Raw genomic sequence first — 15,525 nt, forward strand, 5'->3', positions numbered from 1 at the left:
GACATACACCACAGGTGGGGGCGGGGGACAAAACACAAAGTATGTACAGTGGGTAGTTCGGGTCTTTTAATCTGATTTTTGTTTTAGAGGGTCCAGTTACGGATTGCAGCCTCCTGTAAATGTTTTTTGAGAGTGGTTTTGAAGGTGGGCAGTGTTTTGCACTCCTTTAAGATTATAGGAAGGGCGTTCCACATCTTTACTGCATAGTTTGCAAACGAGTTTAAACCCTTGTTTGTGGTGCAACGCGGTTGAACGTGGTTCGTGGAGCTTCCTCTGGTGTTGTATGTGTGGACGTTGTTCACTTTTTGGAAGTATGTTGACAGGTACTTGGGTGTCTTTGTGGTGTAGCGTATCTTGAAGACCAGGCCCAGTGCAAGCTGCTGCACTCTGTCAACTACTCGTAGCCAATCAAGGCTCAAAAAATGAGCAGCGGTTAGATGTGTCCTAGGGTTGAGGCCTAGCAGAAGCCTAACCAGTTTATTTTGGGCTGTCTGGAGTCTTGTTTTATGGGCCTTTGTGGTTCTATAGTACCATGATGTTACGGCATAGTCGAAGTGACATTGAATGAGAGCTCCTGATAGGGTCCTCAGTGTGTTTTTACTGACAAGTGAGGATATCCTGTACAAGAATCTAGTTTTATGGTTCACTTTTTTGATTACTTTTGCTGCCATTTTATCTCCGGAAAGATTTGCCTCTAAGATGGAGCCCAGGTATGTAATATCCTCTTTTCTTGTGATATTAATGTTACCCACTTTTATTTTAAAATTTTCAGCCTTTCTGAGTTTAGATGGGGATCCGTATAGGATGGTTTCAGTTTTACCTAGGTGTATTGATAGTTTATTGTCAGCTAGCCAGATGCAGATTCTACTCAGTTCAGTGCTTAGCGCTTTTTCCACCTGCAATATGTCCCTGTCAGAGACCAGCAGAGCCGAGTCATCCGCGAACAGGAACAAATTGCAATTACATGCTGATGACATGTCATTCACATATATTAGGAACAGTAAAGGTCCCAATATGCTTCCTTGTGGAACGCCGCAGGTCACTGGGAGGGGGGGGGACAGTGTTCCGTTCACACTAACCACCTGTTCCCTCCCCTCTAAGTAGGATTGCATCCAGCTCACCAATGTTCTAACGAACCCAATTGCTTTCAGTTTATCTAACAATATGTGGTGATCTACTGTGTCGAAGGCCTTCTGGAGGTCCAGCATGACCATGCCGCAGTACTTGCCCGAGTCCACCTCATGGTTGATGTGGTCGTTCAAATAGAGAAGGCATGTGTCAGTGGAATGGGATGTTCTGAATCCTGATTGAAATTCATACATCAGATTTTTTTCGGTAAGGTACCTATCGACCTGTTCATAAACTATTTTTTCCATAAGTTTCGAGATGGAATTAAGAATAGAAACAGGTCGGTAGTTGCCTGGGTCTAATTTGCTTCCTTTTTTATACAGTGGGGTTACCCTTGCTATTTTAAAGTCAAGGGGGACGTGTCCCTGTTTGATGGAGAGGTTTATTATGTGGGTGATGATTGGGGTAATGGAGGCAGCTGAGTCTTTTAGAAATCTGGCTGGAATATTGTCATGGCCCGTGGCCTTTTCTGAGTGTAGAGCGCCTAGCTTTTTAAACACCTCATCGTTTGACACCATGGAGAGTTTAAAATCATCATTGCGTACACCCAGTTTATTGTAGAACGCACGGATGTGCTCTACACCATAACGCCCTGAGTGGGGTGGTAGATTGTTAACTAATTTAGTGGCTATGGTTGTAAAGAAAGTGTTTAAGCACTTAGCCACATCCAGCTTGTCTGTAAGGAGAGAATCACCAGATTTTATGCTGATGTTTGTAGACCTGGTTTTGAGTTTTTGACTGCAACCTAGTTGGCTATTAAGTAGCTTCCAAAGGTCACGTGGTTTGTTTAAGTTTTCTTCGATTTTGTTATCGAGGTATTCTTTCTTAGCAGATTTGGTCATGGTAATTACCTGATTGCATAGTTTGTTGCATTGTTTTTTAATTTTCTCAAAGTGGGTTTTGTGATCTTCGTTTAAGTGTTTCACTAATTTTGATTTGCATTTTTGAACTTCAGAGCATTTTAGGTCTCTGACTTTCATAGCATTTAGAATGTCCGAATTCATCCATGGTTCCGATCGGGCTTTAACACTAGAACAGCCGTGAGGTGTTAAACAGCACCAGTGAGTACCAAAAAAAATCTACCTTTGCACTCGATCACATTTCAGGACCCTCCTTTCATGACTTTTCCTAGATATGTGCGTTCTACCACCCAGCATTTTTACATTTTCAAAATCGAGTTAGTATAAAGCGTTTTAGCAGTATTTCTGTGTGTGTCTGTGTATTTGTGGCTGCCATCTTTTTCTCCAAGCCTGCAATTCTCTTTTATATCAGCAGAGGTAGCAAGGGGGCACACACTGTGCTCAAATTCAGGCTTCAGTGCTGAATGAGACACAGTGCATAAGACTGATATTTGTGTTTATATATAGGCTACAATAACAATCAAAATAAGATATGTATATGTGCAGACAGTTATGAAAATGATAAACTGTACAGTATGTCTCCCAATCAATGTTCGTTCAGACAATACAACCAAAGGCGTAAAAATACTGATGTTCTCATAATGTAATTATAGATATAGCTAAATTAGACTGTAGACTGCTATGGAGGTATATTGAAACCAATATATAGATTATATATATAGATTATATATACAACCTGATTGGATTAAATAAGATTCTGTTGTGATTGTGTTGACATTGTTGTGATTGCAAAATAAATCTTGGTTATGTAATGTGTAAAGAACATGATGACACGAATGCCTATTATGATGATATGCAAAAGGGACAATCTGTGTCTATGAATCTTGAACAATCACCGGTTGAATATGCTAATATAGGAACAGTGCCTAAAACCCCACTTCAAAAGGTTGTTATTCAAAGGCAGCATCCAAAGCCTACTAACACATTGCACAGTAAAAGAGAACATGATCAAATGTCAACAATGAATAATCAGTCAACAATGGATAATCTTATCAATCAAGACACCATGTCCAATGTAGAGCAAAAACATGACATCGCTGATATCCTTCTTACTCAGCAGAAACTTGCTTTACTTCCTGTGAGGGAAATGAATACATTTGATGGAGACCCAATGAATTTCCTACCCTTTATGCGTGCTTTTGAACATTGTATTGAGGACAAGACAAGTAGCAATCCAGACAGGCTTTATTTCCTGGAACAGTACACCACTGGACAGTCACGAGACTTGGTGCGTAGCTGCATGCATATGCAACCAGACAGAGGCTATGCTGAAGCTAAGAAGCTACTTGAAAAGAACTTTGGAAATGAAATCAAGATAACCAGTGCCTACATGGAAAAAGCCTTGAACTGGCCAAGCATAAAGGCTGAAGATGGAAAGTCACTACAGGCCTATGCACTGTATTTGAGAGGATGCAACAATGCCATGCAAGACTTGCACTATCTGGAAGAGCTTGATAGCCCATCAAACCTCAGGCTTATTGTTTCTAAGTTGCCCTACAAGTATAGGGATAAATGGAGGTCTATTGCCTGCAATATACTTGAGATTAGTCATGGCAGGGCTAAATTCAAAGACCTTGTTGGCTTCATTGAAAAACAAGCCACAATTGTTTTAGATCCTTTGAATTTAGCCGTGCCTGTAATGTCAGCCTGTCAGCCCCTAAAACTGCTATAAGCTTGAGAGCCGTGTTTGAAACCCGCTTGGCTCCCCTTGGGAGGTGTGGGGGATGGAAATCCTTTGTTTGGCTGATCTGCGACAATCAAGAAGAATAAGATTACCATCCCCCATGCTTCAACCATTATATCAAGTGAATGGAACTGACTTTAGAAACGAGTTATTCTGGTTTATTTACGAGGTACATACTGGTGACGGATCTCCTTCACTCTGTCACTGTTCCGTTCAAATAGCACATTATACAGTTGTTTCATGCGCATTTCATTTCTCCTAAGCACTCTGTCAATTGTAGAGATTGAAACAGATTCAATATTGCCAAAGATATTGTCATCCTCTATAACAGCGCTCTGGATCTCTAATATCATAGTCTAGTATCATAGTCTAGTATCATATGTGCTAGTCTAGTATCATAGTCTAGTATCATAGTCTAGTATCATATGTGCTAGTCTAGTATCATATATGCTAGTCTAGTATCATATGTGCTAGTCTAGTATCATATATGCTACTCTAGTATCATATATGCTAGTCTAGTATCATATATGCTAGTCTAGTATCATATATGCTAGTCTAGTATCATATATGCTAGTATAGTATCATAATGCTAGTCTAGTATCATATATGCTAGTCTAGTATCATATATGCTAGTCTAGTATCATAGTCTAGTATCATATATGCTAGTGTAGTATCATATGTGCTAGTCTAGTATCATAGTCTAGTATCATATGTGCTAGTCTAGTATCATATGTGCTAGTCTAGTATCATAATGCTAGTCTAGTATCATGCTAGTCTAGTATCATATATGCTAGTCTAGTATCATAGTCTAGTATCATATGTGCTAGTCTAGTATCATATATGCTAGTCTAGTATCATATGTGCTAGTCTAGTATCATAGTCTAGTATCATAGTCTAGTATGCTAGTCTAGTATCATATGTGCTAGTCTAGTATCATAATGTTATGAATGAAAGTGAAACCGCATGGTGCGTTCGTAAATTCGCTATGAGAGCGCCGGAGCGCACACCGGGTTCAACGTCATAAAGGGACCAGGTAATTTGATTGGACAAGAGGCATTCCATGGGTGCTGACCAGATTTCCAGGGCAAATTTACGAACGCATGCTAGCGAATTCGACGACGAAAATCGTCAGAGGAGATATACGGGTTATTTTGATAAACTGGACACATTTTGGGAATATATATTGGTACTTTCTCACCTGAAAACATATTAAAACTTCATAAAATGACATGGTAACACTTGTAAAGGCAAAATTACAGCTTTTTTTTTTTTGAAAAAAAAATGGAGGATTCAAATCGCCTTCTGCTTGCCGGTGCGAAATGCATTCTGGGAAAAGGCGTCGGAGCCTGGCAGACGGCCTTGTGTGACATCGCCCTCCAGCGATCTTTGTGCGTCAGTACACTCTTCTCTATGTTAAACTATCATAGTGCTGAATCACACCTCATCGCGATTGAATAAGGTCGCGATCCGCCGCGGTCCTAGTGTTAACCCTGGTGGTTCTCATGGGGGCTATACTGTCAATAATATTTAGGAATTTGGTTTTGAAACCTAGCCATGCCTCTTCAACCTGTGTGCATTTTAGTTCATCTAACCAGTCTTGATTCTCCAGTTTATGGTTTAAGGCCTCACTAGAATAGGATTTAAGGGATCTAGTGGTTACAGTTTTATGACCGCCAGCCTTGGGTTTATGTTTTTTACGAGTGCAAAAGATCATGTAATGATCACTTAGCCCACATACAATAACCCCACTCTTGGAGATTTTGGACTCATCCGATGTTAGAATGAGATCTATGGTGGTTTGAGTAGAAATACACACCCTAGTGGGTTTGGTAATTTGTTGACGGAGTCAGACATGTTCCTTCCTCTGACAGATGACATGGTTCCTGTGCTTCCAGCTTATCGTGTGCTCAACAATTGGCTTCTGTGTTCTATAGACAGAACAGGAGGGATGTGCTTACACAGGAAATCCGGTTGTCATTATTTCCCTGATCCTCCTCTGGTTCCTCCATTTGGGGGCGGCTGGGGCGCAGGAGGTAGAGCCGGCGTCTAATGATCGCAAGGTCGGCAGATCGGCGGTTCGAGCCCCGGCTGGGCACATGTCGAAGTGTCCTTGGGCAAGACACTGAACCCCAAATTGCTCCCAATGAGCCGGCCGGCGCCTTGCATGGTAGCTTGTCATCATTGGTGTGTGAATGTGTGTGTGAATGGGTGAATGAGAGGCTGTTGTAAAGTGCTTTGGAATAAGGCGTCTATATAAGTCAGTCCATTTACCGTTTTTTTCATTCTGAACCCCACATTAACTCATCATGTCTCTGGAGAGTGTCTGTCTATAGAAGGAAGATTTTTGTCTTCTCAAAAGCTTGATTCGTTGTTTCCACACGTAGGGCATGAACTGGTATTTCCACAATTTGTTCAATAAACTTTTCAAAGGTTAAAACAAATAGTCTGGCTGGTTTGAACCTTGCCTCAGGTGAGAGCGGTTGATTTTAATTGAAGGTTTATTTTCTTGACATTTAACAGAAGCCTTCATGCAAATCGATTTGCAATATATACATCTGTCTAAGTAAGTGAATCATCTATCCATCAGTAATCATACGAAATAATAATCTATGCCAAATCCAGGGTCCCGTTACAATGCTAGAAGAACATCATTTACTAGTCAGAAAGGCTTCAAACACAATTGTAGTTATGTCAGTTCTCTAATAAATTAGCCTATGCCATCATTTTAAACATACATTTTTAGATTAGATTCAACTTATTGCAGAGTACAAGCATCAGACAACGAAATGCAGTAAAAAGTGTATGTCAGAAGTGGGATTCGAGCCCCTGTCTTAAAAATTATGAAGTCATCCGGAAATAGTTGTTACTATAGTAACGTTAGTGTTGGTAGCTTGGTTGTGGTCGTTGAGCGGGCGTTAACCCACAGCTAGGCCACAATGCTTGTTTCCAACATAGTCCTCCATTATTGTGTTCTCCTACTTGTGCTTTTGAACCACAATTTAACTACAACACTCCTGCTGATCCACTTTGTCCTCAACATTGGAAGACAAGAGCGAGAAGAAATGGCGAACAAGTGTATCCAGCTTATGCCGTTCATGCCAGCCAGAGCCACCTTGAGTGTGTTCCCCCTGTGTCTCACCTGGTTGACTGTTCTAACAAAACCTCCCTCCTTCAGTCCCTCACAAACTTTTTAAAAGATCACTAGGTCACTATTTCTATGTTTTCTTTCATCTATGTACTCCATGATATTTAAATCTTTAATTATCTGAAGGCAGACGGCAGTCTCCTCCTCACTCCAGAAAAGCTGGCTCCTGCTAGTCGCCATCGTGGCTTGCTATGCTGTCCCTAACAACAACAAAACCCAGGATTCCCTGCGAATCGAGCATGCGCAGACGTGACTGAATATTCCGGAAAGCGACATTTTCCGATTAAGGTGTATACATGTCACAATATTCAGATTCAAACAGGCATATGCCAGGGGTCTTATTCGGAATATTCTCCAAATATTCTCCTATGGCCTTAATCCGGTTCTGCATGTGTTTACATGACTCTTACCCGACTAGTGAGCATATTCTGATTAATACAGGAATATGGTGTGCATGTAAACTTATTTCTCAGGGATGAGACTATATCTCTACAAAATAATGATGACTATCAATCCTACATCAATGTCTTAGTGAATAGGCAACCCATGGTTTTGGCTGTCTGTCTCATACATGATTTCCTGTCTACAATACAGAAACCAGACAGGTTTCTTTTGTTGCAACTTTTTTATTTTTGGCTCTATCTAGTCGCTACACTAACATACACGTCCTTCCTGTGTCTTTCACAGTAATACCACTTCTGACCACTTCCTGTTTACATTATACAGTAGCAGTAGAACACTTCCTGCCAATGCTGCAATTTCTCTTCAATTATTGAACAAAGGAATCAAAAGAAGTTAAGAGTGGCCTTATCTACTTCATTTATGCTCATCTGCACTTCTTTAAAGATAAGACAAAAACGGTGGTAAATGCCCACCTGGAATAATACTGTCTTACCTGTCCTGTCCTGTGACTGTCCTGATACTTCAGTGGAGGAAAGGAGATGAGGAGGGGAAGCCACAGGTCCTAAACTGATCACTCTTCCCTCTGCCTCGTCCCTAAACCTCAGTTTTTAATGTGAGTCAATGCCATGTTAAGGTTTGTCCTGACTGAGCTGAGTGTTTCTCAAACCCCACCTTTAAGTGCTGTTCTTAGAACCAAGGGTTGGAGATTCCCTATCCCAGGGGGCATTGTAATAGAGTTTATTCTTCTAAATCTGTGGTCAAGAGCATCAAGATCAGCTGTTCCTTTCATCTTATTGATGGCTTTTTTTTCCCACCACTTTTGTTTTGTTTTATATTCATTCTAAATACATAAAGGCTGTATACTGAATACTAAAGTCTGGTACTGTGATCAACTTCAAGAAATTATCTGTTTGAAATAATATTAGTAATCGAACATCAATAAAAAGGTCACCTTTCAGCAATATCTTGGGAATATGTAATGAGGGATTAAGTCTGTCCTAGATCTGCTCGTTTTACATTCCTCTACCTAACTCTAATCTACCTCTCTCTGTCACTAAGACTTGTTAACCATTTGAGACCGGGAGATAATATTGGGTAGCCTACCTAAACTGTGTTGTGTTTGGCAGGATGTGGTGCGGAGCTGGTACAGCCGCCTCCCTGCCATCGTGGAGAACGCTGAACAGCTGGTGGACAATGCAGAGGAGTGTGCCCGTGCGTGCACTGAGGGTGAGTGAGGATGAGTGAGTGAGACTGAGGGTGAATGAGTGAGAGTGAGAGTGAGACTGAGGGTGAGTGAGGGTGAGTGAGTGAGCGTGAGGGTGAGACTGAGGGTGAGACTGAGGGTGAGTGAGTGAGACTGAGGGTGAGAGTGAGACTGAGGGAGAGTGAGAGTGAGGGTGAGTGAGTGAGACTGAGGGTGAGTGAGAGAGAGTGAGACTGAGGGTGAGAGAGAGTGAGGGTGAGGGTGAGTGAGAGAGAGTGAGACTGAGGGTGAGTGAGTGAGGGTGAGACAGCTGGTGAGTGAGTGAGTGAGAGACGCCCCCTCAGACCAAGCCACGGTTTTGGGTAACTGAACACAACGTGACTCAAAAGTGACCAAATGACACTAAAAAAATCAGGCCGTACTGCACATGAGCTTTTCGACGGAACTCGTAAAATTAACACAATCACACACTGAGCATGAGACCAGCCAGATAACAATGCAAATGTGCTTGCTAGCATGAATAGGGACTTTTTCATTGGGGAAACTTTTTATATTCTCTTTTGTTGAAGTAATAATAAATAATAATAATAATACATTTTATTTATGGGTGCCTTTCAAGGCTCTCAAGGACACCTTACAAGACAGTTTAAAACCACATATCAAAACATTAAAATCAACAAAGCAAAATGAGATAAAAACAGCTAAATCTGATATAACAACAAACAAAATACAGGAGATCAAACCAAGTAAGCCATTGTGAAAAGGTGTGTTTTAAGAAGTGTCCCCCTCTCCCCCCTCCCTCCCTCCCTCCCCCCTCCCTCCCTCCCTCCCTCTCTCTCTCTCTCTCTTTCTGGAAGGTTCTCTGACCAGGCTGGGGGCGTGTCTGGAGCGCTCCTGGCAGCAGAAGAAGGTGATGGCTCCCGGGTGCGAGCCGGCCGCCGTGCGGGCCATGATGGACGCCCTCCGCCCCCTGGCCCTGGGGCAGAGCCTGGCCGGCGCTGGGGGGGGGGGCTTCCTCTACCTGCTGACCCGCCAGCCCCAGCAGGGGGAGACAGTGAGGCACATCCTCAACAATACACACGTGAGTACAGAAGGAGAGAAACGGAAATGGCCACTATGTTGCATTCATATATCCTACTGAGCACTTATTCATGTCATTAAGGTAATGTTGTTTGTGTCATGTATGTAGAGCTCTAGAATCTAGAACGTAGAATTTCCGATGAATGTATTTGCAGTTCATGAAATGGCTAATAAACTTTTACTTCTTTCCAAGAGGAGAGCTGATCTATCAACTTCTGGTTGGCAGTCTTTACATGAGTTTAAACAGGGTTCCCGCGCCGGTCGTAAAAAGCCTTTGGGCCCTATTATGCACTTCTTAACTTGCCGTCTTAAGTGTTAATTAAGACTCACCGCCAGGTTAAGACCTACCCCCACCCTTATTATGCGCTTCATACACGCTACTGCTATTATGCAGGTGTCGATAGGCGCCCACACATAAGACGTAAAACTCCCGTGCATATATTGCTCATTGTGGGAGTGTTCATATGTTAATGAAGTGCACTAGGCGCCCCTGCTATTATGCGATCTGACTTTGCTCCTATCGCTAAGAAGTGGTTTGAAAAGTTCTTAAGTTTAGACTTCATGCACGTTTTGAAACACGAGCGCGCCTCCGCGGTTTGCGCATGCATGTGGCACACATGAACACGCACGTGGCTCCACGGCAAGACGTCAATTACGGTCACAGTATAAATGCTTTATTTCAGAAGGGAGAGGCAGAGAAGCGCGCTGACCTCCTTCTCAGGACTTCCATAATAGCATAGCGCTAATGACTCAACGCAGCCGGTTCTTAAAGGGAATGGCACCTGGCACGCTGATTGGGTTGATTGAGAAGACGCCCAAAACACACCCATGACTAATTTCTTTGCTTAGCGCCGGGTTTTAGGCGCCCACTACAGCACGCATAATAGCAAAGTGGCCTTGACCACGCCTCCACGTCTTAAGTTTAGATCTACCGCCTCGTCTTATTGATGAAGTGCATAAAAGGGCCCCTAAAGTCTAAAATCCAATTTATAAGGCCTAAAAAGGGAGCTGTCCTGCAAGGAAGCTTTTGTGCACTTTGTTCTCTTCACGTTGAAGTGACTTTCTACAGTTAACTGTTAATGTTAATACATTTACTTTTGAGTAATTATCTGACTTATTTATTTTATATTAATTATCCTTCAGACTTTTTTGTCTGTATGGCAGTGAAATCCCTAATTTCATCACCTCGAGGATGACAAAAAGCTATCATATGGTTTTGCGACAGGTCTAAAATTCTATTCAAAGAGGTCTAGAAAAAGGCCTAAAAGGGTATTAAATTTGACTTGTTGAAACTTGTAGGAACCCTGTTATGCAGCCAAAACAAACCAGCATTGCCTATTGTGTATCACAGGGCCTTGGAGACTTCACTGTCCATTCAGTTGAGCTGGACATGGAGGGGATCTCACTGCTGGAGCCTTCCTGAGACGGACAGACGGACGGGGCGGACAGACGAATGAACATGGACGGACCTCACCACTGCTTTACTGTCCCGTTACTTACTGTCCCGTTACTTACTGTACACTGTGTCTTCCTTAAGTTGGCACATGCCTTTTGAAAGGAATTTTCACTGCCACCAACACATCTGCTCAAGTGTTGTTGTGAGACTAACTGTTATTGGAGTGTTCAGTAGTAATTATAAAGATGAAATGTGAAAGCAGTGTTAGCTCAGAGGACCTTATTAAGTAGTAACCCTCTGACTCAAAGTTACAGTACGTAACAAAGTTACCACCATTCGTAAATGCTGTTACACAACCACTCAGTCTTGAATATACTGGTCACTGATCATATTGATGTGGTTACTGACACGTCAAATCATTATCCAGGCCTCGTAATATCTGTTGCGCATCTACTGGTAGTCCGCTTAACAAGCGGTCTGGAAGTTGACTATTAGCTTTAAGAGATTGTTACCTAACTTTTGTCATTCAACAGTGTCAAACACCTATTAAGACTTAAATGGGGCATGAAATGTCTCATCGGAGCCATTTAGTATGTGATTGAAAGTAAAGCATAACTTATGTTTAGTGTTCATGTATCAAGTATGTTTGCTAAGATGACGTTGTCTTCCCGAGATCTGAAAATATGGACAAAGATCAACCAGTGCTGTGGTTTAAAGCATCTACTGTGTCATTTACTCCTTGATCATGATTAATATGACTCTAAATAAGGACGTATTACTATACTATAGCTACTATAGTTTGTAATCATGTTGTGAAAAAGTAATACCTCTCCTTGAGCGCAACAAATGGGTCAGAGACATGGAGTGCTGTGCATAGCTGCTTTAAAGGTACAATATGATTGTTACAGTTGTGCTAACTTGCCATGGTACATCAGTAGCAAGTAAGGAATGATAAATAACATGAACTGAAGAGCGCCCAAACAAAGCCTTTATAAAACCTGGTGTTGTGATGCTTACCTATGTTACACTTTGTTTGTTAAGGATATGCACACATTTGCCGCTATTAGAAAACATAGCATGTGTTATGTTCAGTATGTGTGGCCAGTGTGAGATAAAACGTATCTTATTATCTTACTTATCTAACACTTCACCTTTAATGGTTAGTGTGCAAGCTTGTATGTTACATTATTTTTTATTTTTTTATATACTTTATTGCAGGACTCTACATTACATTTCACAAGTTCATTTCACACACTTTACAAGTTTTCTTCACTTGTTTAAGTTCATCCTGCATCATTTTTGTTTGTTTTTTTATTTTTTATAAAGAGAACAAGAAATAAAGAAAATAAAGAATAGAGACTAGAGAGAAAATATAGAAAAAGAAGAGAGAAATTATAGGGATAGAAATAGAAAAGTAAGAGACAAAGGGAGGGGGTGGGAGGGGTGGGATCGGGGAGGGGGGGGGGGGGGGCTTCCTTCCTACTCATTCATTCGGTCCATTTACTCCAGTTCATAGTGAATTGCTCTTCACGGCCTCCCACTTTGCAAGTAATTATTTCCATTTCTTTTATCTCTTCAACAGTTTTTTTCCAATTATTAACAGATGGTGGGTTTAAGTCCAACCATTTACGTGTGATTTGCTTTAAAGCCGCGATACGTAGTATGGTGTACAAATATTTATCTCCCTCTCTGTATATATCTAATGGAATAAGACCGAGTATAATATTGACTGGATGTATAGGATTTTGTAAGGTAAATTTATTTTTTATTTTTACTTGAACTGCCTCCCAAAACCTTTTCAATTTAGGGCATGTATAGAAAATGTGTGTGTGATTGGCTTCTCGTTCCGTACATTTCCTCCAGCATTCTGCATTGCCTGTTGGCCTATATTTTGACAACATTTTCGGTGTTAGGAAGATCTTCATATTTATTTTCCAAGCAAATTCTTTCCAGAATTTTGATTGTGTTGTCTTAAATATTCTTTTGCATGCTTCTTTCCAATCGTCATCCGTAATTGTTATTGCTAATTCGTTTTCCCATTTTTCTTTAGTGTTATCTTCTTTTATCTTGATTTCTTGCATGATTTTGTACATTTTTGAGATTTTTGTCTTTTCACTGTTTCTATTTTTGATCAGATATTCCATTAGTATATGTGATCTTTGTTCCTGTCTCCTCTGCTGTGTTATAAGGTAGCTTCTAATTTGTAAGTACTTTAAAAAATGGCTATTACTTATATTAAATGTATTAACTAAGGTTTCAAATGAGTCTATCATGTCATTTGTAACCATCTGTGAATACACCTGTAGTCCCTTCCTAGCCCATTCTTCTAATATTTTGTCTGTTTTATTAGGTAAAAAGTCTGGGTCACTGGCTATCTCTCTCAAATAAATACATTTGTCATCACATTTATACATTTTACGAATAGTTTTCCAATTTTTGAGGGTATTTTCTATGCATCTGTTATTTCCACTATATTTTTGAATATCCTTTAGACTCAGAAAAGGTAGTGTTCCTATTGATATTGCTTGTTTTTCTATGTCTTTCCATTTGGTTTGAACCAAGTTATTCATCCATTTCATTATTGTATCTATTTGAGTTGCATGGAAATAGGACTTTAGATCAGGGAAATTAAACCCTCCTTTTTCTCTGGTTTGAGTTAGTATACTAAGTTTTTTCCGTTTACTTTTGTAGTTCCAAATGAAATTTGAGAGCATTGTATTCCGTTTTTTGAAGCTACGCTGTGGAATGGGAACTGGTAATGTTTGAAATAAAAACAGAAACTGTGGGAGGATCATCATTTTGACGCTTTCTACTCTACTCATTAAGGATTCAGGTGTTATCTTCCATCTATTAAGATCTTCTCGTATTTTATTTTCAAGGGCTTGATAATTGTTGGTGTATAATGTTGTTATATCTCCAGTGAGGTAGATTCCTAAATATTTGATTTTCTTTGCATCCCATTTCAACTTGTATTTTTCCTTAATTTCCGAATCTATCTGTTCTCCAATTGTTAATACTTCACACTTACTTTCATTTAGTTCATAACCAGTGTTTACTATTCTGTAATTGCTTCCATTAGGCTTGGTAAGGATTGGGCTGGTGATGTTAAATAAACAACCACGTCATCTGCATATAATGCCAGTTTGTGCTGTTCCTCTTTTATCGTTATGCCTTTGATGGTATTATTTTTCCTTATACTTTCTGCTAGTCCTTCCATGCATATAGCAAATATAACTGCTGAGAGTGGGTCTCCTTGTCTTGTACCTTTATAGATTGGAAATCTTCTGGATATTGTGCCATTTACTTTTACTCTTGACACTGGATTTTTATACATTCCTTGAAGCCATTTATTAAAATTCTCATGAAATCCAAAGCTTCTTACAATTTCAAACATGAATGGCCATAGCACTCTGTCAAATGCTTTTTCTGCATCCAGTGTTAAGAGTAGAAGGTTTGCACCATTGTTTTGTGCGTAGTCCATTATATTTAACGTCATCCTTATATTATCTGACAACAGCCTACCTGGTATAAAACCACATTGGTCGCTGTCTATTATATCTGGCACGATGTCCTTTAACCTATTGGCAATAATGGCTGTTACTATTTTATGGTCCGTATTCAGTAGTGATATTGGCCTGTAAGACGAACATTCAGTAGCGTCCTTACCTTCTTTATGTATAACCGTTATTATAGATGAGTTCCAAGTAGTTGCCCAATTTCCCGTTTGTAATACAAACTTATATGCTTGTAAAAGTAGTGGTATCAATTGTTTTTGAAAAGTTTTATAAAATTCATTAGTATATCCATCATCACCTGGTGTTTTCCCCATTTTAAGATTATTTATTTGTTGTTGTATTTCATTTACTGTGATGTCCTTAATGAGCTGTTCATTTTTTGATCTTGTTACTTGCTTTAAGTTTAACTTATGTAAGAAGTCTTTCATTAGTCCCAGGTCAATGTTTCCTGTGTTTTTATAAAGGTTCTCATAATATTTTACGAATTCTTCAGCTATTTTATCCTTTTCCGTTATTGTTCCAGAGCCTTCTACAGTCTTCAATTTCGAAATGTGTGCTTTTTTAGTCTGTGTCTTAAGTCGATATGCTAGGAGTTTTAAAGACTTAGGTCCTCCATCGTAATATTTCTGTTTGGTGTATGTCATTAATTTCTCCACTTCCTCTGTACGGATTTTATCCAAATCCTTATACTTCTTTTTTAATTCATTTTTTACTATTATTTCATTTGTATTTTTTAATTTGTCTTCCAAGTGTTGTATTTGTTGTTCAAGTATTTTCTGTTTTTGTTGTGTTTGTCTTTTCTTCCATGCACAATATGATATTATCTGTCCTCGTAGTACCGCTTTAAGGCCCTCCCATATAATAGTTGGATTAGTATCTCCATTGTCATTTATCTCTATGTCAGGGGTCTTCAACCTTTTCAGCCCAAGGACCCCTTGGACGAGAGACAACCAGAACAGGGACCCCCACATGTAATACAATTTTTTAAATGTCACATTTTAAGGCCTATAATAACTTTATTCACCTTATTAACCTATTTTGTCACGACCAG

At 40.0% G+C, this 15,525-nt stretch overlaps 1 protein-coding gene across 1 annotated transcript in view; it reads left to right on the plus strand.

Annotated features, from left to right (window-relative positions):
* Window positions 1–10,986, plus strand: part of LOC308169821 (L-fucose kinase-like) — a gene marked incomplete at both ends in the record, with an annotated part of 40,769 nt that extends 29,783 nt beyond the window's left edge. The window contains 3 exons of the mRNA XM_080544563.1: window positions 8,407–8,506; window positions 9,341–9,564; window positions 10,915–10,986. Coding sequence (XP_080400689.1) covers window positions 8,407–8,506; window positions 9,341–9,564; window positions 10,915–10,986 — 396 coding nt within the window. The remainder of the gene's footprint in view (window positions 1–8,406; window positions 8,507–9,340; window positions 9,565–10,914) is intronic.
* Between the last annotated feature and the right edge of the window lie 4,539 nt (window positions 10,987–15,525).

Source organism: Nansenia antarctica (genome assembly GCF_963989245.1).
Source record: "Nansenia antarctica genome assembly, chromosome: 14".
NCBI lineage: Eukaryota > Metazoa > Chordata > Actinopteri > Argentiniformes > Microstomatidae > Nansenia > Nansenia antarctica.